Source organism: Etheostoma spectabile, chromosome 1, assembly GCF_008692095.1.
Source record: "Etheostoma spectabile isolate EspeVRDwgs_2016 chromosome 1, UIUC_Espe_1.0, whole genome shotgun sequence".
Taxonomy (NCBI): Eukaryota; Metazoa; Chordata; class Actinopteri; order Perciformes; family Percidae; genus Etheostoma; species Etheostoma spectabile.
Window position 1 is genome coordinate 23742867 of NC_045733.1, and position 23982 is coordinate 23766848.

Here is a 23982-nt window from a genome sequence, read left to right on the forward strand (position 1 = left end):
ATTTTTGTTGTACTGCACATTGCTGCAAATCCTGTTTGTACCCTGTCTGTTTAGGATTTTAGGGCTGTTATAGTATAGAAGTGAGATGTCTCACTCTGTAGCTAAATTTGTTGGGAGTCACACATTCACAGTAGCTAGGTAAGGCTCACAGCTAGATAACGGTTTTACAACTTTGGTCAGTACAAGGCAGGATTAGCTGGGGGACTTCTAAACGAGGACACACTTGTGGAATACCTGTAAAACAGGGACATGTAAGTAGTTCTGCGTGCGTGCGTGCGTGCATGCGTGCGTGCATGTGCCAGATACACAAAATAACATTCCAAATCCCAGGAAAAAGCAAATTTGTCATAATATGGGCACTTTAAAAGTTCAGTCTTGTGTTTACAGCTTGTTTCTGCTACCCCCAAGTAGCCAAAAAATGTGTAATTGCTGATTTAAGAACCATAAACGCAATTCCCCAGTTTATTTTAATCATAGAGTTATACAGTTGTTTATACAGTATGTCCTGTGTTTGTTTAGCAAAGAGAGATGGAGTAGATCTGGGTAGTACATATTTCAAGTGTTTTCAAGAAAGCCAACCCTTTACTAAATAAAAATTCTCAGCATGCATCTACATAATCGCCACCTTATCTGCACACTCACACTGAGGCCAATAAAAGTTAAAAAGCAGATGTGTTCAATGTTCCTCTTTGAGACAAATTACAGAGTTGTCTTGGGAGTCACTGTTCTTTCATTTATTTCCCCACATAGCCACAAAAGTAAAGCCAAGCTTCCATGTTATCTTCTTCGGGATCTCTCACCGATTGTTGACAGCATAATTAAATACAGGGATTAGAAAAAGAGAATTGAACATGTTTTATCTTGCAGAGAAACTTTGTGGACTGCTGTGCAAATTGGACATTATCACAGACTTTAAAGTTTGTAAAACCCTTCAAGCGTGTGTGTGTGTGTGTGTGTGTGTGTGTGTGTGTGTGTGTGTGTGTGTGTGCCGCGTTCGCGTGCGCGTTGCGCTTGGTGGTGTGTTGTGTGTTAACTGGCTGGTGGTCTGAATGGTCTGTTTAGTTGAGTTTTTACGTTGGCAGTGTGGTGAAAGAGTAATCAGTAAAAGCATAAATATTTGTTTTCTGACCTCATGGCTTCAGCTGAAGCCATTATTCTGGTATAGTTATTAATGTCTCAAGACCGAGAGATGAGACTGGTGATTTTTGTGTCATGAACACACCCTCCCCCAAGATGAACCGCACCTGAATGTATCAGTTCTTATGCTTTTGTTGTTGTTGTTGGTTGTAGCGTCAGGAGTTGGACATGGTTCTGTTATTCTAGTTTGTTTTTCATCTTTTTTTTTTTTCCAAGTTCTTGGATCAAACACAAAGAAAGAATCTCTCTCTCTTCTCTCCACAGATCCAAAATGACTTTTCCTAAATGGCCACTGGTTTGAGCTTAGTGCGGATTCATCGAAGAGCACGATGAGTAGATGACAACAAGTGGCCTTTAATCCAGAAAGGATTCCTCTTCTCTGTGCTAAGAGTCTTATAACCGAGTGTAAGGACACTGGGACTACAAGAATCAAGTCAAGGACACGTTCACTCCCCCTCATCCTGCAGGAAGATGGGAGTGAGAAAATAAACTGTGTGGAGTCAAGAGGGGCTTCATGAATTCCAAGGAATTTTAAAACCAACTGCTTTCATTTTTGTATGTCTGTGTGAGAGGATCAGGCAACCATGTGGACATTAGCTGCGACTGTCCACTGTCTTCTGGCTGCTGCGCTGCTATTGGCTAGCTGCCTTCAATCATTGATGGCCACTGAGGATGATGTCACACCGCGCATCAGTTTCTCCTTCAGTAAGTCATAATAATTACCTGGCATGTTTTTGTCATTAATATTTTTTTAGCATTGCAAGAGACCTTCCAGGGTAAAATGTGTTTTTTTTTTTATTCTTGTGTTTCGTTTTCACCCTCCATAGTGTTTTAAAACTTTCTTTTAGAAAGTAGAAGTAGTGATGTTACATGTTACGGTTACATGACCGCAGCGTGATGTTGGGTTGTGCTTCTCCAAAGTTGAGTCTGTCCCAATGTTATTACAGTATGGAAGGGAAAACAAAACCACAAAAACAATATTCAAATCCCAAAATTGAAAATCGAAAACCTACCCAAGGAACAAATATTTGAATAGTCGTATATAGCCCTTAACATTAGCGTGTCCAGGTAACTATCTAGCTCAAAATATATGTCTAATGTCCCTATCTTATTCATAGTACTAGGATTAAATACTTCCATACTGCAATAAAATACTTGTTTCTTCTTTCTCTGTTGTCTTCTACATGGATCATCAAGTGAGGATGCTAACTTAAGCTTTAGCCTCAGTCTTTCAGCACGATTTCATATTCGTAGCTATCAAGTGCTAATTTAAGACCTTTTCCAGGGTTCATGTTTTAAAAACAAGCCACCTGGAAAAATAAAACGTCAGCTGGAGATGGTGCTTTCAATTAACTCATAAAGCTAACGTTAATTAGCTTTCTATCTACAGCTAAGAAGTCTGCAACAGCACTTGTAATTTCATTTTTTGAAACAACTGACTGGAGCCTGCTTTTGTCTACCTCTTAGGGCAGTGGAGCTTAGAAATCTGTCAATTTCACCCCAAAGTAACATCATTTTTGTCAGTGGTGAACAAAGACAACAAACACAGCTGCAACAAGTGTGTAGTAAACCAGCCTTTTTCAGCTGTGTATTCAGAGACCACAAGTGCCTGCAGGCTCACATGTACATGTGCAAACTTGAAGACACCTGAACTAGAATTACCACTTCTCAAAAATACATGCAATTATAAGTTTGTTCCCTGAAGGTCTGTTTTAATATTAGATGTCTCTTTGCACATACGTGTGCGTGCGTGCGTGCGTGCGTGCGTGTTCACCCTGAGCCTTGACAGGGTAATGTGGGTAAAATAAGCATAAACTGACTCCTCAGTTACTCAGGTGAAGAAAAAAAAGGTATTCTGCAGTACATTTAGTTTTGCCTTTGTACCTTCACTTGGCTTTCCCTCCATTCCCTTTTTTTTTGTTTTGTACAGTTGAATGCAACAATTTGTCTCTCAAATATAAACTTATGTTGCCTGGCGAATCCACTGATTAAATGGAAGGCCTTTTTTGCACTTCAATGATTTCATCATAGCATGTAATTACTCCACACACACTGCATCATTGCTGTTATCATAATGAATGTGAAAGAAGCTTTCATAATTTAAAAACGTTGAGCTATTTTTCACTATTGTTTCAGCTAACAGCCTTTTGGTAATTGATTGATGCATTATGGGAGCTTATGACAAATAACTGCTTTTCAGTTTTGCTAAACACTTATTTTTTTAACATCCTGTGGTATAGCTTTTGGAAAAGGACAGTTTACAGATGTATTCTTAAAATTAGCTTCCAGTCTCCTACAATGTATTTTTATACTATCCCAATCTCTGTTTAGCAACACTGCTCATGCAGGCAAATATGCCAACCTAGCAGCAACCAAAGTACAGGCTTCTGTGGATGTAGCGGTGCGTTGGCTGCTGTAAACACTACCTGTCTGAATTTTAATTCCCCCTCTCTGAAAACAAAAATCTGATGCTTGTTTTCTCCACTCCTCATTCAGCTCGGTGAGTCGTTGTGCGGTAATTTACATGCACCATCTGAATTAGGCATCACTCATACCCAAGAACAACCTTTCACATATTGAGCCGTTTAACTGGTTTCTCAAAGAAGTAAATGGATTAAATTGGCCCAAGGCTGGTTCCCAGCAAGTGAGTGTTTTGCAAACCACTGATGTTTCTATTTTTCCTCCCTTGCTTTTGCTCCACTCATAATCTGAATTTCATGTATTTTGATGGCAGCAGTGAGTGATTGAGATTAACTCAACTGGAGAGCATAAGTAGAAGTGTGAGACAACATGCTTTTCAGATGATAATACGATGTAGAAAATCCTATTTAAACATCACTGACACTGATTGTAACCTATTTATTCAGAGTACAGCTTTGCATAGACGGGGTCTGCAACATCACTAACATGCTTAACGTTTTGTATATAAACTATCCTCAATTCAACCCGCACCATTGATGCAAAACATGTAAAGCAGGTCCTTGTTTTAAACCTCCGTTCTGGTTTGTATAGTGTGTAAGAAAAGGGGGACCCAAGCTCTTTTCTGGAGAGAGGACCCTTGCCTCAACATGGCCTTTTTTCCTGGAAAGGCGTCCCTTTTTTCTTTTTGTCCTCTCTCCATCTCCTCTCGCTCCTTCCTTCTCTCCTAATGAGCAGGCTAATCTCTCATATGTAGTGAGTGGAGGGGTTTTGTGGTTGCTGTAGTGGGGGAGCCTTGTCTGTTTTTCATTACGGCTCTTGTGCAGAGAAACGTCACAAAGGATCATGGGACTCGAAGCAGCAAGCATCAGTTAGGCATACGGTATCACTGTAAGTGATCAGAAACTTCAGAGGCATGATGTTATTGTCTTTCTCCAGATATGAGCTGAGGAGAGGATTTATTTGTCCTCTTTTCTTTTTCTTTCACTTGGAACACGAAGGAGAAATTCAGGTTCTGCACTGAAGAACACCTTACATTAATGAGCTGGTTAGGGCGTTTTTTTTTTTTTTTTCCTTCTTTGCTGTTGTCTGGCTCAACTGCAGAACTGTATTGTGCGTCACCCTTCTAACTTGATTGTGGTCCCTTTTTTTAAAGCAACCTTTCGACATCTCTGAAAATAAGATAACTTTGTTTTTTCCAACAATTAGATAGAGAGAGAGAGAGAGAGAGAGAGAGAGAAAGAGATTATCTATACCACTATCATGTTTGTCCGTTGATTATAAAACTGCTGCCGGCAGCTGGTTAGATTAGCAGAATGATATCAAGCTTCTCATGTGAGATGTGGCAAAAAAGTTTATTTCCTAAAATGTCAAAGTATTCCTTTAATTATCAACTATGTTAACCCTAGTGTGGTTTAGTTTTATATTTAATCTCATTAAATGGTAATCAGAATATCTATCTGAATTTATGTAGAAAGGCTTTGTCCTCCATTCTTTTCTTTTTTTTTTTGTATAAAAACAAAATTGGCTAACATAATGTTTTGGAATATCCAAAGGGACAATTTAAAGAATATGTGTGCAAATCTGTCTTTTTACGGGTTAATTTTAATGTAATCATATATTTAAATAATATAATTTTGTAATAATTGACATATTGTCAGGTTACCTGGAAGAGAGAAAACATTTATACACCAAAGCTCACATAAGCCAGATTTCAAACCCACAGCTCCACAAGTAGGTGTCCTCTATGAATTACTATTGTATTATACAAGGTTTTTTATGTAATGTTCAGAATGTGTAACAAAGACAACATTCAGTTCCGAAGGAAACTGTCAGTCTAAATACTTTCACACAGCCTACTAGTGAAGAAATAAATCAAAATGCCCCCTTTAAACGGAGCTACTGAGCATGCTGTGTATGCTCAGTCTACCCAGTGTCCTTTCCCGTTTGCATTAGCTTTATGTTTGATGAATATTGTGCGTTTTCTCTCATGCATGCTAATCCAGTGACCTTGGCAGTGTGTGGATCGCGGTGCAAAAACAGAGGAGGGGCGGCAAGAGGGGGGTCAGGCAAAATGCTCGTGACATGCTCCGATGCCCACCAAAAACCCGGCAAGGACACGCCTTCTGATCCTGAAAGAAAAGCAGTCTGCGGCTTCCAGCAGAGGTGGCACTCGCAAGTGCCTGCATATAATGCCATAACAGCCGCAACAAAGGAGCATAATTACAGCACATCAACTCCATCTGTTTCATACGCTTTAATGGCTTCATCACTTGCACGCTCCAGGGAATGTACAGAAAAGTTCAGTCTTTGTAGATTTTGATCAGGAACATTTGATTTGAAGAAAATGGCAAGCAGTGAGGAATAATGGTGTAGCTGTTAATTAAGATGGACAGAGAGGAATGTGAGGTTAAAGAGTGTCATTAGGTGGGCTTTTTGGATTGCTGGGATGCAGTGTATATTTGTCCAAAACAAAAGTGTGTCCACATTACTGTAAAAAAAAAAGCATAAAGGAGCTTTGACATCGCACTTATAGGAAGATAATCTGAGATTTAGACCCAATTCACACCTGGTCACTTGAGGCGTCGTAGGTTGATCGGATAGTTATCTAATCTCAAAATATAGTGAGTGTAAAGGCATTCAAGACGGATTAAAATCCGATTTGAAAAGCTGTAAATCTTAATCTTAAATGTTATTATCTAAACAACGCAACAAGAATAAGCATGTGCTTGGGAAACACTTCATGGTTTTAATTTTTGAGTTAAGGCAGAGCTTAAAGGGCAACTATAATATAGCATTTTTAAGATTATACTTGCATTATTATACTTGTACTATGTACTATATACAACATGTTTATTAGCATTTAAAAAAAACACACTTTCTTTTTCTCTTACTGCCTATGGCAGCTGCACCTGTATGTAGCCTCTGTAAGAGCACCTGTCTCTTTAATCCATCCTGAAAAAGTCCAGTCCACTTTCTTCCACTTTTCCATCGTCCATCCTTTTAGCAGGCTGTGGGCCTTGGCAAATGCCACACAGTTTTTCAATTGTCTTTTGTTTAGTGCTGGCTTCTGGGCACTGATTCAACCATGGAGGCCATTTCGAGACAGTATCCGACAAACTGTTCAGGTTGACACAGGGACTTCAGGTGACCAGGTCTCGTGGAGCTCTGCTGCAGTAGAAAATGGGCTGGCCTTGGACTTTCGAGCCAACAAACGGTCCTCTCGAGCAGTTGTGTTGCGGGGTCTGCCTGACCTGGGCTTGTCAAAAACGTCTCCAGTGTCTTCAAATGTTTTTTTATTCTCTGTACTTGACGCTGAGACACATTGAAGGTGTCTGCCACATCAACAGTGGATCTGGTCTTCAGCCTCTTGATAACCAAAACTTTAGTCTCAGGGTGAATCTTAGGCATGTTTGCAGAGGTCTAGTTGCAGTTGATGTGAAGGTCTAGTGTACTGGGGTTGTTTTTATACACACCTGAGACCTATTTGATCCATTATTAGTCACAGGTGAAGCTCATATGACAAGGCGATAACAAAAATTGACTCAATGGGCTTTACCAAGCTGTGAATATTAGAATACTTTTTGACAGTTTCGTTTTGCACTGAAACATTATTACAAAAGCTGTTGGGATTAAAATGAGCCATTTCTTGTAAATAAATCTTGATTAGAAATATATTTCAGCGGCACTTCAGGTCAATTTGTACTCAAGCAACAAGACTTTTGTCAGGGACTGTATGGCACACTAGCATGTAGCTACTTAATAGTTAGCAGTATGCTATTGTAAGGTTGTAGTGGAACGAAGCAGCACTTTCTACCATCAAAAATTGCAGATAAAGGCTTCTGATCCAAACACTACCCAATCGGACACATTTCAGCAGTAGTGTGACCTGGAATTGGGGACAAATTTAACACTGGCAGCCAAGATTACATAGTTTACTGCCGTTAGCCATGTAGCTATAGTTAGCAGTGGAAGTAGTCCAATGTTGACACCGCAGTGGTTTAAAAAAGAAACACACTCCAGTCCTGCCTACTTGGCGCACATGACCAATCATAGAAGGCCGGCTTAGAGTTGCGTAGAACTTTTGAAACCGGAGCATATAGAACAGTTGGAAATCTGAACGTTTTAGATCACAGTGATTTGTCTAAAACAAGTTTACTTATTTACTTGACCACATTTAACATAAAAATAAAGCATAACATTGTAGATATGACAGAAAACACAAAAGCATAATATGTTCCGTTTAAATGGTTAAAAGCAGTTGTCTCATGCATCTTCCATTAAAAGTCAGAACTTTCCAGGTTCAGATCCAGTACGTTAAAACGCTCCACATGCCTCTTACTCCTACTTGTGGGTGTGTGTTTAAAAGAGAAAGTGAGGTGTGTGTCCCTGTGAGGCCTGGCTGACTGTTATATACTGAGCTGAAAGATTCGATCACACTGGAATCCTGTCTGATTGACAAATTGCCTAGATCAGTAACGACAACTGACAGTTTGCTGTGTGTGCAGGTGTAGCACTCATGGATTCATGATAGGAAGGGTTCTCCCTATCAATATATATGACATCTGTTGACGCCGATAGTTACATTTTTTTTCAGACTACAGTATATCAGGTCAGAATAACCCTTATGAGCCAAAATATGTAGGCTACTGCAGCAGGTGTGGAGGTCCTGAGCTCACCAAGCTCCTGATAGCAACATGGCTACAGAGTGCGTGCGTGCGTGCGTGCGTGCGTGCGTGCGTGAAAAGCCAATAGCAAAGAGCATAAAACCAATGTGCTTGACCACTTCTCATCTTGAGTACTTTACTTTGTGGTGGATGAGTAGAGAGCAGAAGACTTTGTGCGACTCCTGACTGCTTTTCTCATCAAGGGCCTCTCCAGAGAGACACACACACACAAATACACACACACACACAGGGACTTTAAGGACTTTAACACATGCCAATCCAAAGTGAGTGGACTTAATAAACTGCACACAGCTCCACTGGTGCCCTAAAAATCGACAAGTGTGCAAGCTAGAAAATGGAAGAAGAGATGTGTCAAAGTGTACTTTGATGAACTTGTAGCTGTAGCAGAAACCATCTGCAAGCCAACTGGATTTGGATGTTTGCAGTGCCAAAACAAATGCCCTTTTTTCTCTTCAAGTCCACTTGGCCAAGCCATAGACATGTTTATCAGCAAGCCAATCTCTTGGGGTGCCTGTGTTTTTTTTCTGTGCAATTAAGAACATAATAAGTAACTACCAATAAACACTTGAAATACTGGAAGATGGATTAGGAGGTGGGAAGTCCAAAGCTTCCCGATACCTCCAATAAATTTTAAATTCTTAAGATTTCAGTTATTGCTAGAGCAAACACTCCTCAACCAGCTACTTTGTCAGAAGTACAATAGAGGAGCAACTGGTGTATCTGCTCAATTAATGCAGAAAATTACAGTATTTAGAGATGCATTTTTGAGTAGCGATCATGTTGGTGCCAGCCTCTGTGACAAACCCATTGCATTTTCTGTGACTGCTTCACAATAAAAGTCACTTGGTGTAGGAAATGTTGATTTGGCATTAGCAGTAACTTAATACAGCTTTGATACAGCAGAGTTGCAAACAATAATGCTGGATTACACACGTTCAAACTTTCCTGTGAATCCTTTGTATGTGTGAAAGCAGTTTGAATCCCACATGTCCCAGTTAAAAACACTTAATATAGAAAGGTAAAATTACAGAATGTCAATACAGTAAATGAATATTCCTAAAAAAAATGCATACAGTAAATGAAAGAAAAAGGGGTTCGTAATCATTCGTAAAGATAGTTTTTGTTATAGGAAGGCTGAACAAAAGTTGGCAAAGTTTTTTTTTTATCGTCTGTGTTTTAGATGCCTGTGACACTGTCTTTAGGTAGAGAATAGGAGGAGGATAGATAGAAATTCCACACATGACGAACACAGGCAGGCCTATTTTGAATATAGTGTAAGGAAAATAAACAACTATCTGTCTCCCGCTCTCACTGTTTCAGCCGGTGTTTAAATATCCCACTCAAATACCAAATGGAGTGTCTCTTTGTCTTACCAAGCTTATATCTAGGATTTTGTGAGCTTTCAGCAGTGGTAGACCACTGCCGAAAAATCTGCTGCTTTGAGTTTTGGGTGTGTGCGTGCATAAGGATGACACCTAAAAGCCAATAATTACAGAGCAGAGCATCATGTCTCTGTCAGCCCCTTGTTCTCGGCTTTTAGAGGTATGCAGCATTTTATCCACTTCCCTCATCCTTAGTATCTGTGTGTCAGGGAGATGCTTTTTTCTTCAGTGGGTGAAGGGGACATTTTCCAGTATTCCAGGGCTTTTACAGTAAGCGCAACTGTTCGACATTTCCAATAATCAGTCATTTGATGGTTTTCTGTTGATGCCTTGATTCTGAGCCTGCACATTTAACCGTGTGGCATCATTAACAACTTTTTTGCTGCATAATCCTCACACACAGCAAACACTGGACTTACACACCGTCAGGCTCTGGTTATTATCTGCCAGGTGCAGCTGTCTCTCAGTATGATGTGCACATACTTACACACACACTCATTCACACCCACTCACTCACACCCAAGTACTAACATAATTCACAGCATGCACACACAAAATTGCAGCAAAGCCACACCATCATTCCCAGTGATTCAAAACAACACTGCACATCTGTAAGCCGTATAGTCCGGCATTACAGACACTGCAGGTGCCTCACCCTTTCCCAAACTGGTTCAGTGCTATCAGCTTTAGTTACAGTCCACTAAAGTGTGATTTTTTTTTATTTTTTTTTTCTTCCCCTGCCCCAATTCCACCCCGTCTTAGTCTATATCCGGTTTTGTAGAGGTTTTACTCAATGTACATTCATTTGCGAATTTACCCTTTTAAATCAAACATAATTCACTCATATAGCCCCAGGGCTTTCTGTGTTGAAATCCAAACCATTCATGTTTAGACAGAAAGGAAATATGTGAAGTCTGTTTAAAGTTTTCCCCAACTCCTCTGACCCAGTTTGCCTCCTCATCAGAGGTCTGTGTCCTCTAACTGTGCAGACCAACAATGTTTTGTGCTGACTTGGCTGGCACACTACAGCAGCTCTTGGTTGCCAGTAGTCACTGACAATGAAATAACCATCACTTTGCCCAAATATCACGGGGATCAGTGCTGCGATGAACTTTGTCAGGAGCTCCTGTGCTGCTATCAAGTCCAGTATCAAATCAAGTCAAACGGAGAGCCTTGAAGCTGTGTAGCTTCAGCTTGCAGAGGGCAGAGATGGACATTTCTTTAGATAAATGTGTGTGTTTCGCATGTAGGATAAGAGGAGCTTGGTGTGAGATTAATATCAGCAGTGCCACACTCTCCTCTCCTTTTGGGTTTTCTCTGCCTGGCTGCAAACAAACCCCTTTGTCCCTGTTGCCCCCTTGCCTTGTGACTTGGCTCAGGCTGCTTTAGTAAATCTGGTGCCTGTTTACAGTCTGCCTTTTAGGAGTGTCTTGGCAGGCATATACCTACCAAGCAGCCAATCAATCGCGCCAGCCTCTGAGTACTATTAAACCTTCAAAAAAAAGGTTGATCCTGCTCTGTTTTCTCTGAAACATGATGCCTGCCAAAGTGCTGGCATGTATTCTATTTCTCAGTGACAGTGTGTCTGCTAGCTGGCACCCTCTGGTGATATCTTAGTTACCTCAATAGTGAGTAAGCACACACCAAACACACTCAGCTGCGATGTGAATGAAGCGATTCGGAGGACATCATAATTGATGTCACTGTGCTATTTTGGTCTCTCAACAGTGATTTAGTCGTTCAGAAGGCATTTATAGTCTTAATTTAAAGATATGGCAGGATTAGGATTTATTTATCTGATTAGGGCAATGCACATTAATCAGAATTTCTGTAAATGCGCCAGTGTTAACCAGTCGGCTAATTTTCAACTGTAGTCCTAGTTACCTAGCATGCATGTCTTTATGGTGGGAGGAAACCGGAGGAGCCGGAGGAAACCCACGCAAACACGGGGAGAACATGCAAACTCCACACAGAAAGGCCCAGAATGACCTGGATTCGAACCCAGAACCTTCTTGCTGTGAGGCAGAACTACTGAGCCACCGTGCTCAGTTAGCATCAACTTTTAGATTACTTTTAAAACAAAAAAAAGTAATCTTAAAAAATACCCAATACATATCAGGACTGGGTGTTTTGTACTGACAGGAAAAAAAAACATTTACGATTTTCCCCAGGTGATGGAAATCCAAGATTTGGAGATACCTATTAAAAAATTTTTTTTATTAATGTGTCAGGAATATGAATTATTTTGATGATTCATAAGCATTTTCCCTTAAGAGCACTGTTTTTATATCTACACACTACATTACAAAAACATACAGTATATTTGTCTTACAGTCTATGTGCTTGTATACTACAGCATTTAGGGAAATTTGTTTTATTTTCTGCCAAAAGTTAGATGAGGAAATTGTTACCTCTTATGTATTTACGGTAAATGTAGAGTTACGGTCAGCAACCAGTCAAAGATAAACACAGTGTGGGTATTAACACCGCCAAAGCTCCCAAATTAATATGTTATATGTTGTATAAATCTAAAAATGACTATGGATGGCTATGTGCAAATCGTTTTCATGTTTTCTTCTGCCTGTTATGCAAAAATGCACACAAGCACCTATTTGAGTCAATGCATGTTGCATGTATTGCAATAGTCACAGTGAAGCATTTTCATTATCAGCAGCTTGCATTAACACAAGCATCTGTTGGCAGGTAATATAATATACTGAACATATATAAAAATGTACAACTTTCACCTCATGTCTCACCGTTAGAATTCAAGACGTCTGTAGCTGTTCATTGTGTGTGCACAGATTTTGTCTGATTCTATCGCAAACATTTCTGTAATCACAGAGCAGCAGCTCTCGGACATCCTCAGTGATAACTCAACCACTGAAAAAATTAAATTTCACCTTATTAATTGCTGATGTATCAGTGCGGAAAGATATTGAGTTCTTAAATGTTCTAGTTTTGCTTGCTGATCTTCCAGCTTGAAATTCTCCCCAAACAATGCATCTTTTTAACTGTGCCACTGCGCTTTAGTTTTGACCATTGGCCAATTTGTTTTGCAGTTTGTAGGCTTTCATGACCACAGCAAATTGAGGCAAATACACAAGGACTACAAAAAAAATCCTGTGGTACTAACTAATTCAGCATGTTAACACTGGCAATAAAGCAGCCATATTGGTGGAAGGTGTGATGTGATGAGCATTAGCAGAGGTTGAGGGCTGCGGCTTGGTGACAGCAAACTGATTAAAGAGGCGGGTGATGAATGGACCTGGTGCCTGGCTGTGAAATAGCCTGTAGATGCCCGGCATTTTGCTGCAAGCATGTCAAAACATACAACTTATAGGCTGCATTGGAAGGCGCAGAAAAAAGTCAGAGAGAGAGAGAGAGCATTGCTGCAGCTTGACACAACTGACGTTTGTTACTGACTTGACCTTCTGCTTTTTTCAAAGATCCATCTCAGAGTGCTTTGAAAATAACATTTTCTTCCCTTGTCTGCATGTTTCCTCATAGGTCAACATCTCAATCCAATCTTCCTGGTTACTACAACTCCCACTCAGTACCCTGACCTTAATCCCCCCCCCCCCCAACACACACACACACACACACACACACGTACACACTTTCACAGACACAAACACACACACACACACACACACACACACACACACATACAACCTTCTGCTAATAAGCCCTGGACTGCTCTCCAAGTAAAAGTTTCATGAGTTTGCTCCCCTCAGCTCGTTATTTCATTGTCTGTCTAACAGGATGTCACTGTGATTTATGTCAGAGAGTTTTAATATGCTCAGGGAAGGCTGTTTTTGGTTCCTTTGAATACCCAAAACCCAGGGGAGCTGTGACAGTCGAGCTATGATATGTCTCCATGTTGAAAGGAGGGATAGCACTTCTTTGTCTGCTATCAGCAGGGTCTACTGGGATTTAGTATAGTCACTTTATGAGCATTTAGGACATTTTTAACAGACTTAATTACCTTGAAATTAAACGTTTTCCTTCTCCACATTAGGAAATGTGTATTTTTTCTTTCCTGAATGACAAAAGTAAGTGTTTTTTTTAATTTTGTCTCCATCCTCCCTGGATTTTGATGATAGGCCCTTCTCTTTATTGACTCCAGATGTCACGTTTTAAACAGAATGAGGGCTGTTGATCTGGAAAGGTCCTTAGATTTGATTTTGGACAAGATGGGGTCTGTACAGCTGGCTTTCAACCCCATAAGGGGAAAGTGATCATCTGCCAAAAGTGCCTTGAGTGTTAGATGAACCATTTGTTTGTGAGCATATTGGAAAGTTTAAGTCGTGGGTTGTAAACATTTATTGCCATTTACTAGTTCCATTTGCATTATGCACCACCTGGAGTGTTGGGAGATGCTGGTGTCTTTTTCTTACTGTTAGAAGGGTCTAAATTTTAATGCAATGTGCTGGTTATTAACAAGGGAAATACTGTAAATGGTTAAACTGCAGCAAATATTATTGTTGACGACTCCAGATACAAGCCAGTAATCTTATTTGGACAAGCAGATGTGTCTGTGACTCCCAGCATTTTGGCTTGGGGTGCACATCGAGTGAGTTTAATATGTTTGGAATGGGAGGCAATGGATAAACATTTACAAATATGGTCAAAAACTGCAAAGGGTAAAAAGTATGTATGCAGTGGATGCACAACTATTTGATTGCAGATATCAGGTATCTTTGGTGACCTGTAGAAGATTGTTAGTCTTGCTGATAGATATCAAGTGATAACATCCACCTATCCAGATCCACATGGACCCCAACTCGGCTGTTGTATCTCGGATCTCAATAACTGAAGGTCTTAAATAAATCCTATTTATGACTTCCTGGACTTCTGGACTTCTGGACTTCCTGGTCATTTGAGCATGTTGTCACGCAGTAAGTAAATCTGAAAAGTGACCAATTGTCAGAGCAATTTTACAAAAATCAATCCAAATCTCTTCAAACTCCACTTCACAGTGGAAAAAAATAAAAAGAAGCTGCTGCTGATGCCACTGTAGATCATCCTGTAGTGCATCCTGTAGAGCGTTGCCAAGGGAAATGCTATAAATGGAGCAATGTGTAAATTCAATTTCTACTTCATCACAAAAACTATTTGAGGCTGCAGGGAAAGGAGCAACATGGGGAAAAGTAACTCATTTGACTCTTGGCCCATAGCTAAACAGATCCATTTGAAGAGGGTTGGCAAGTAGCAGAAAGGAGATTTAGATTGGTGTTGAGTGAAAGAGGGAGAGAGAGCACAGCAAAGAGGGAGCTGGCCATTACAGGAAAGTGTGGACGTGGCTCACTGGCGTACATGTGACATGTTCTCATGGAGCTACAGTAGCTTCTGGCTGCCGCTGTGCGAGAGGGATAAACAGAGAGGACAGGAGTGAGGGCTGCAGAAATGACAACATGCTCAGTGAGAGGTTCCCCCTTTTTTATCATAAACTGATGTGACTGAGACTCACCACAGTGTTGTGCCTTAGTTGGATGCAATGTGACGTCTGTCCACTTGTTCTTGTTTTCTGCTACATTTGTGGCTCTCTGATGCCTTGACAGATTCCCAGATATCCTTGGAGTACTAACATGTAGCAAACATGAGTTCAGACGTCGTCACCTATGCAATCGTACATTTGCGATGTCCGGCCCACTGGAGTAGGAGTTATTTTACGTGGGTGTGTGGTAGTCAGTGGTGGTTTTGGAGTTTAATAGGTCCAAGTAGCACTTGCCTGAATTCAACAAAAACCTCAACTTTAGCAATTTATTTTAAGCGTTTTTATGTTTTCAGTTGTGGCGTGATTGTTGTTAAGCTGGGACTTACATTCTCTTTGCAATTATGATGTTTCACTTCTAATAAACAGAACCAATTGACTGAAAATGATGACTTCATTAATTGGCTAATTAGACCCAGCAAATTAGACCCATAGACTTGCATAAGATGCAGTCGTTTGCTATTACTTGGATCTCTGCGTTGGACAATATCACCGAAAATGGTTGTACTTTTCTACAGATCTTTTGGTGATGTCTACTTTTATAAGTTGCTTATATTTCACCAATAAAACAAAATACTCATAGGTTTTCACCTAAGAACATTTGAAAACTGTTGTATGCCAGTAACCAGCATATACATTATATAGCATGTACAGCTTCTTTCTGGTTTGAAATGACTAACTAATCATATACATGTGATGTTTTGTGCATCATCACAAAAGCAATCATTTTGGCAGGTATTTTGTATCTAACAGGAATAAAATGTATCTTTTTATATAATATGCATTTTAAATCCTAGCAATGTCAAATGTAAATCATTGCTTGTTTTACTTCTGCAGAAACAACGTATTATTGTGAGCGTTGGAATCGGGTAGCTAGTTATGTGTGTTCTTGTACCTTCAGCATCAGGGTATGTACTCTACCAGGCTCTTCCTCTCTGTTCTGTCCTGCAATGTGATGATTTCCTGCTGTTTCCCAGATGCAAAGGAAAGATCGGCCAAGAGATTCTCTGTGGACGGTGTCTTCAATTACACGTCCTTGCTGCTCAGCCAGGAGGACGACATGCTATACGTCGGAGCCAGGGAGACGCTGTTTGCCCTCAGCCTCTCGGACATCAGCAAGACCAAGCTCCAGAAGAACGTGAGTAGGACCAAGTGCCAAGTGGGTTATCAGAATCAAAATTGCAATAAGGTGGGCCCAATGATAATACACTCACACTACTATTATGGTTATTAATGGCAATCAAAGACTATTTTAAGTAATGGTTTTATCTGATTTGATAATGCCGTTCTCGAACACTTAATATTAAGAGTTAAATTCTAGCTTACTTGACTCAATATGTCATTTGTTGAATCACAAGGTAATTTTTGTATGTTTCTTTTCCACACACCAGCTCTTTGTATACATTTTGACATTAAAGAGAGTCCTCAGTAGAATCAGCATGGTTCCCTGAACTTGGCATGACTTATTCCGGGTTTCTTCTTCTTTTATCTCCAGCTGACGTGGGGCACTCCTGCTGGAAAAAGAGAAGAATGCAGCTTCAAAGGAAAGAACCTGGAGGTGAGTGGCATCTTTTACTGCTCCAGCAAAACGCCAAATAATGAAAGTACCTCAGGAAGATAGTTTTTTTTTTTTTTTTTGTATGACAATATCAAGAGCATGGATTTTCTTGCACAGGGTGTTTGGTCTTTCCTTGCAGTGTTTTTCTAAATCATTTCCCTAGTGTCAAGAGAAGATAAAACGAGCATTGAGTTCTGTGTTGACAAACCTTTCCACCAGTACAAATAGATTCATTCAAGTGTGCACGCTCGCCAGGGAATTGCTCTTTTTTTGTGCACTGCTTCTCTGTCTGTCTGTTACCTTGTTGTCATGCCAGCTGTTGTATCCCTAGGTGACAAACCTTGGTAATCCTTGTACTGCAGTGTACAACTTTGGTGTGTGTATTACAGAAAGCCCACCAGGCAACTGCTGTGTAATGCTTGGAGGTTTTCCCAACAGCATTTAAAGAAAACGGGGACATACTTATGTTTCTAACCATTTCTATTTAGTTTCACAGAATCTGAAGTATTTGTGTGTGTGTGTGTTTCAAATCTTTGAAAGATTTATATATGATATCAAGCTCCCATTTTAAGGAGCTCTCAAGAAAAACACATTCAGTTGTAAGGGTATCTTGTGGACTCATGGACCTCACTCTCTCTATTTGTCCCCCATCCAGACTGATTGCTTCAATTACATCAAAATCCTCCTGCGGCTTAATAGCACTCATCTCTTTGTGTGTGGCACCTATGCTTTCAGTCCTACTTGCGCCTACATAGTAAGTAATGACCCTTCAATCTACCCAGTGTTCACTCCAGAGAGTTGCTTTTTATTTCTCACTACTTCTCTCACTAGCACAGTGTTGAATTTTGATATTTCATTTCTTTTTTTTTTCTTTTTTTTTTTTGGTGTTCTGAAGGGATTCAAGCTCTTTTATCCACCATGTCAGTATTGGATCTGCTGTTATCCAAGCATAACCAAATGCTGCTGAGGCACTTTAGCCAGACAAGTCAACAGGGGGTACACAAGCTGTGTGGTTTCTAGCAAGAGAGAAGGAAGCAGGAGATCTGTTTATCTAAAAGAGGAGTAAATCTGGAGTGATGGTAACCGGCAGCAGGATGACGGTGATTTCAGTGATGGGGGGCAATTAAGCTTCATGACAGCTCGGCTCTTAAAGCGGGGCATTACACTCTCTCCTTTGACGTCAGAAGGTTAAAAACAACAACACGGGACGTCTCTGACTGTAAATGACTTGGCAGGACTTTAGGCCCTGAACTGGGATTTCAAGCAGTTCTGAGCTAGGTTAGTCAGAGAGAGAGAGAGGGAGAGAGAGAAAGATGTTTTATTTTTATAGCTCTTCTCAAAGCAGTCTCAGGTTTTTTTCTACGGGCAGAGTAATAGGACACTGAAGCCAAGAAGATACACTAAGCAATAAGATGATAGAGATGGATTAAAACCAGCCAGGAGTATAATAACAACTCATAATGATGAAGCATGGGAGGATTTTCCAGGCAATGGAGGCACTCAACACTGTCCTGTTTGATTTGATTAAATGGAACAAGTTACTGCTTAATTCATTATTACTGCCAAGTTCTTATGTCTATCTTAATGCAATACTCCTGTTCCAATATAGCCATTGAATGCTTTATTGCTCAATGTAATTGTTCCTTATTCTCTATACTGGCTGCAAAGAGATCCCTGCAACAAACAATTTCAATGTAAGTGATGGGGAACAAACTCGACTATCGTCGTTCTGTGCACAAATGCATTGAGAGCTTAGTTGAAGCTAATATGAGTCAGACAAATCATATACTGGACCTAAATCCAATTTTTTTTGTCTTTTAAGAAGCAAATCCCTATGGTTTTAATGTCCATATAGGCATGTCAGTTTTGTTTTAAGATAGACTTGAACAAAATGTGAATCTATCCTTTAAGTGTTTTCTATTGTTTTTAAAAGCTTGAGCCATAATATTGGATCCTACACTTTAGCTTCAAACGATTGGTAGATCAGTCAAATAAGTCAAGTCAAGTATCAAGCAAATATTCCAAACATTTGCTAGTTCCAGCTTCTCAAATGTGAATATTTGCTACTTTCTCTATTTTATGTCATTGTATGTTGTCTTTAGATTTTTGACTGTTTGTTGGACAAAACCAACAAATATATTAACCCGCCTCAGGCACCTGTATTTACCTAGATTATGTTCTATGGCCTGTTGATTAACAATGTTGGAAACCAAATCTCCTTTTTTTTTTTAATAGTGAAGTGCAGTAACAAAAGCCTTCTTCCTGTGTAAACCAAGTAAACCACCTGACAGACCTTCTGAAAAGTACTTATTACAGTAAGAATTTAAAGTATAAAGCTGGTGTTCTACACTTTTCTTATTGTCAGCAAATGCCATGAAAAGACCAAAACCAACAGTACTACTAACAGTCTGCCCCTTACTTCTCTGCTTATTGCACTCAGCCCAGTCTATTTGTTCCCACTTATGGCATACACCTTTAAAAACCCGTCACAAATGTATAATTTATTTATTTATTATTTTTTGCATTACAGTACAGGAGTAAAGATGACATTTCAGGGACTATTTTTGTATTGTTTTATTTTATTATTATGGGATTAATATCATTAGCAAGCATCTATGGCAACACAAAGGTGTATGCGAGGTTGACTTACAAAATCTTAGTAATGGGATTTTTAAACAGCAGCTCCATGGCGCAGATGAATAAACGTTTCCTTTTAATATCTGTCCAACTAGCCTAGTGAGTTTAGAAGTATGTCATGATAATGAACCAGCTTTAGATCTGCTATGTTTTAGAAATAATAAAGTTTCCTGTAACATAAGATGCAGTGTCCTAAAGCCCTGACTTAATCACCAGACAGAGCTACTGTATGTTCAAAGTGACCAAACTCTCAGTCAGTGTGCTTTGTGTTTTGTAATAAGAGGTGGAGAGAACAAGTTTGAGGTCGCTGAGCGCACTTTTTACTTTATGTAAAATTTAATTGGACTGTACCTGAGGGACATTTGCTTTATGTGTCTTGTCTCCAGAACACGACAACATTCACACTGGAGAAAGATGAAGTGGGCGAGGTTGTGATGGAAGATGGGCGCAGTCGCTGTCCCTTTAATCCAGATTACAAATCCACCGCCATCATTGTTGGTATGTAGTAATACACAGATTTAGTTTTTTTTCTTTTTCTTTTCATGTCACTTTAAATATTTAGCATGCAAAGACCAAAGTATTATTATGAGCTGTTTATGACGCTACTTTGATGTTAACCACCACTTTGATTTTAGTTATGAGTCATAATGTGCCTGCTAATTTTTTGTCTTATCGTTTGCCTGGACTGGCTCCAGCTGAACACCAACAGTTTGTGTTCAACTTTTTTAACAAGCAATTAGTGAATAAGTAAGCTGGATATGAGCGTGAGAAATTAGGTATGTAATCCTTCACTCAGGCTACTCTATTGACTGCTCTCAGTTCACTTTAAGTTTTACTGACTTACTGACTTTATCTGTTACAGTTAAGAAAGGCCCTAAAACACAATTTCTTTGTAATGCATTAGGTTCAATTATTAAATCAAGTTCTTAATTTAAAATCTTGCAATATTTTCTGTTGTTTTCTTCCAGATGGTAAATTGTACACTGGTACTGTCAGCAACTTCCAAGGGAATGAGCCAGTCATTTACAAGAGTCTGGGTCAGGGGACTGCTCTGAAGACAGAAAACTCTTTGAAATGGCTGCAAGGTAAACATCAGATGGCAGACCCCCCCCCCACACACACACACACACACACTCATTTTCCATTATGTATCCGAAAGAGCAGATAAACTCCAGAAAGTAGCGATCATTAGTGAGGCACAGTCGCTAATGCATGCAGACCGAGAGCAAAGACAAGCACTGCTAGATTGCGAGCGCCCGGTCCTATCAGTTGCAGCACATGCACTTCAAAACAGCCAGAGTTTACGCAGCTCTCTGACTTCTTTCCAAATGTATGACGATCCAAAAGTAATGATAAAATAGTTCCCTTATGTACAGTAGATGATTAAGGAGTAACATGTCTGTCTAACCACATGTTTTTGTTGTAACCGTTTGTTTGTTTTTTCAATTTGTGACAGATCCCGTCTTTGTTGGGTCAGCTTACATCGAGGAGAGTCAGCCAATAGGCAACCCCGTGGGAGACGATGACAAGATTTACTTCTTCTTTAGTGAGGCGGGAAAGGAATTTGACTTCTTTGACAACACCATTGTATCAAGGATTGCTCGCGTGTGTAAGGTAAAACACCTGGGGTTGGGGTGAGGTCATTACACAAGAGGGCCATGCAAAAATATGAGGCACAGCAAAGCCTCAAGCTTCATCCCCCTAATCCTGATAGAATTACATCAAAACAAGGAGGGACGCTCCCATGTCAAAGCATGTTTGGTCACATTTAACTGTACTGTACTTCGTGCCTGTGTAGATGCAGTGGCAATATGTCACTGGTGCGTTAAAGCTCTTTCCATTTGACTGTGCAAACATGGTTTCAACAGATTTGGTTTCCCCTTTTGCCTGAATCCTCCTCTCCTCCTCACCACACCCTCCTTCCCTTTTTCTCTGCAATGTCATCTCTCCCTTTCCTTCCATCTCCCTCACAATGTCAGCTGCACTTGTCCATCCCTCCAGCTCTTTGCCTTTCTTCACCAGCACGTTGAGCTTTGCAGGCATTATTAGTATTCAAGGGTGCTTTGCAGCAAAATGAAATTCTTTTTTTCCACTCTACTATATGCCCTGTTTTTGTTGCGGGCAAAGCGTGCAAACTGTAGCAACTGCAGAATTCACTCTCATCATTTAAACTACTGACTTCATTCCCCTTCTTCTACTCCTCATTTTCGAGAGTTTGAGATTGCTCGATCACCCTTAATAATTAACGGCAGACTTTATCCCTTTTCACCTGTCATCAGATCAATTAAATGGCTGCCTTATATACATGCCGCAGCATCCCTCCCTGACTGATGGTTCTTGTTCATGGAGGCAGTAATGTGAGTAATCATGGGGACAGCATGTAATCTTAAGTGACAGCTTAATGACTTAGTCCTGCTAGGCTCTGGCACTCGGTGCTGCGACACCTCTTGCAGCCGTCGGAACACCTCCGAGGTTCTATATACGGAAATCATTGACAGGAAGGCCCCCAGACTGTGGCTACTGCTGCAGTTGAGCTGTGCAATAGAGACAGAAGAATGGCTTTCTCTGCTCTATAAAACGCCTTTATTTCTCTGGTATGCAGCAACCCTATGTTTCCTGACTGACATTTTTTCAGATGCTGTTCTGTGGCAGTACAGCAGTGAGGCATGTGGTTTATCCCTCAATTCACTGGAGAAATGCTTAAAGCATTAACGTATCAATGTAATAAGATGATTCATAGGAATTCTACCTGCTAAAGTAAACACCCCTCATCTGTTGCACTTCTTCATTTTTGTGAGTGAATAAATGATGCGGCTGGGTTTTGTTCATTTGGTACCATTTAAAGTATGGTAATATTGGCTATAATCAGTTTCTGTTTACAATATGCTCATGGATGTATAGAAAACTAACTACTAATTAGAAAAAAAAACTAATCACTGGATTACTTTGAGTGAAAGAAATCTAAAAACTTAAAATAATAAGATTCTCAGGCATTCTGGAAATATAAGAGGGGTTTTTAATGATTTTATATGCATATTGATAGATGTTTTTGTGTGATGGACATCAGAGATAATGACATCCTCTGAAAGTGTAAGTCACACTGAATTTAAGAAATATGTGCACGTCTGTGTATTTAGATTTAACTGAGTTATGACTCAGAGAAGGAGATTGCTGCAATCAGACTCCAAGGGTTTTAAAGTACTGTAACTGCCTCCATGAGCTGCGTGTCACTGCTGATCTTGTTGGTGAATGGGCCAAAACAGCGGGCCATACAACTTCCTGTTGTTATCAGAATACCGGCATCCACCTCTCACAATATCTTTTTCTCACATCCCAGTCTAAAATATCTTTGAGAAACAAGCCCCTTAACTGCTGAAGGCTGACATCCTCCCCCCCCCCCCAACTATTACCATATTTATGTTTCTTTTTTTCTTCTTCTTAGAATAGTGTCTCACATCTGAACACATACCCTGTGTACTCTTTCAGAGAGCAGAAAGTGCTGAACTCAGATTAGAGTTAGGTGACAGCGAGGAATGACGGCCCTCCCTGTTGGCGGGTTCAGTATCTATAACACGCTTGCAGACTGACTGACAGAAAGAATGCACTCCCTTTTCTCCTCTGTACATGGCCAATGTGCTTTTGTTTTGATATCTGAAATATTTGAGATGTGCTGGTTCATCTTGCCTGACATTGTGCTACCTTTTAAAGAGGACATGTCATTGTAAGATAAGATAAATCAAAGCTATTTCAGTTTTTCATGCAGTTTAAACTACTGTTTTACTTGGGTTTGCCAAGTAATTCTGCTTCCGAAGTTTTCTCCCCCTCTTTGCTATCCGTCCCCCTCCCTTATTCCACTCCCTCTTTCTTTTGTTTATTCAGGTGTGCACACTGAGGGACTGAGTAAAGCAGTCATATTACTGTGTGGCACCATTTTCTTTACTTCTTGTTCATCATCTTTGACGAGCGGGTGTATTTTTGGAGGGCAGCCAACAGGGGGTGTGGTCAATGCGATTGAGCGTACAAGCTGCGCAGCGGAGCATAGCAACAGCGGTGGTGGACAGCTGAGAGAGCAGGAATGCGGTCTCCTCATTATGTGGACAGGCTACTACCACAGCCTAGTAATTGGCTCCCAGGCCGTGCATCTGTCCCACAAGGTTTCACCTCACCGTTGTTTTTGTTTAACAGCACATGGAGGAGGAAACGAGTAGTTTAGCATTTTTATCTCCTCAAGGGCGATTCACTCCTTGTGCTGTTATGTTGGAGTTGTTCATGGTGTTGGAGGCCGCGCTGATGGGATCGCTTGGATCTGAGGCAGGAAAATTGTCTTGAGATTGGGCGAGACCACTTGTTTTGGTCCTTTTCTTCCACCTCCTCTTGCTTCTTCTGTGTTTTTCCAGCTTGCAAGCTGTATTTGGGAGGATTTTCTTTTGGCGTATGTTTACAAGCTCTTTGATATTGCTAGTCCTTGCAAAGTTGCCTGATAACTGTTTATGTGAATATGTAGTGACAGCTCAAAAAGAGCTAGTATCTCAGAAGAGAAGCGAGTCAAGAACCACTGATGCTGATTTCAAAGCTCTAATTAATAACTAACCATTGTGTGTTTTCTATTTCACTATCTCCTATACTTCAAAGAGCCACTGATATTTTGCTAAAGCGCATTTTTAT

The 23982-nt window shown here is 40.2% G+C and overlaps 1 protein-coding gene across 1 annotated transcript in view; it reads left to right on the plus strand.

The window, feature by feature from the left end:
• Positions 1-1401: 1401 nt before the first annotated feature.
• The window catches only part of LOC116675346 (semaphorin-4B), a gene marked incomplete at its 5' end in the record, with an annotated part of 29543 nt that continues 6962 nt past the window's right edge, over positions 1402-23982 (plus strand). The window contains 7 exon segments of the mRNA XM_032507244.1: positions 1402-1842; positions 16100-16260; positions 16618-16680; positions 17336-17434; positions 19704-19815; positions 20286-20402; positions 20774-20931. Of these exon segments, the coding sequence (XP_032363135.1) occupies positions 1722-1842; positions 16100-16260; positions 16618-16680; positions 17336-17434; positions 19704-19815; positions 20286-20402; positions 20774-20931 (831 nt within the window).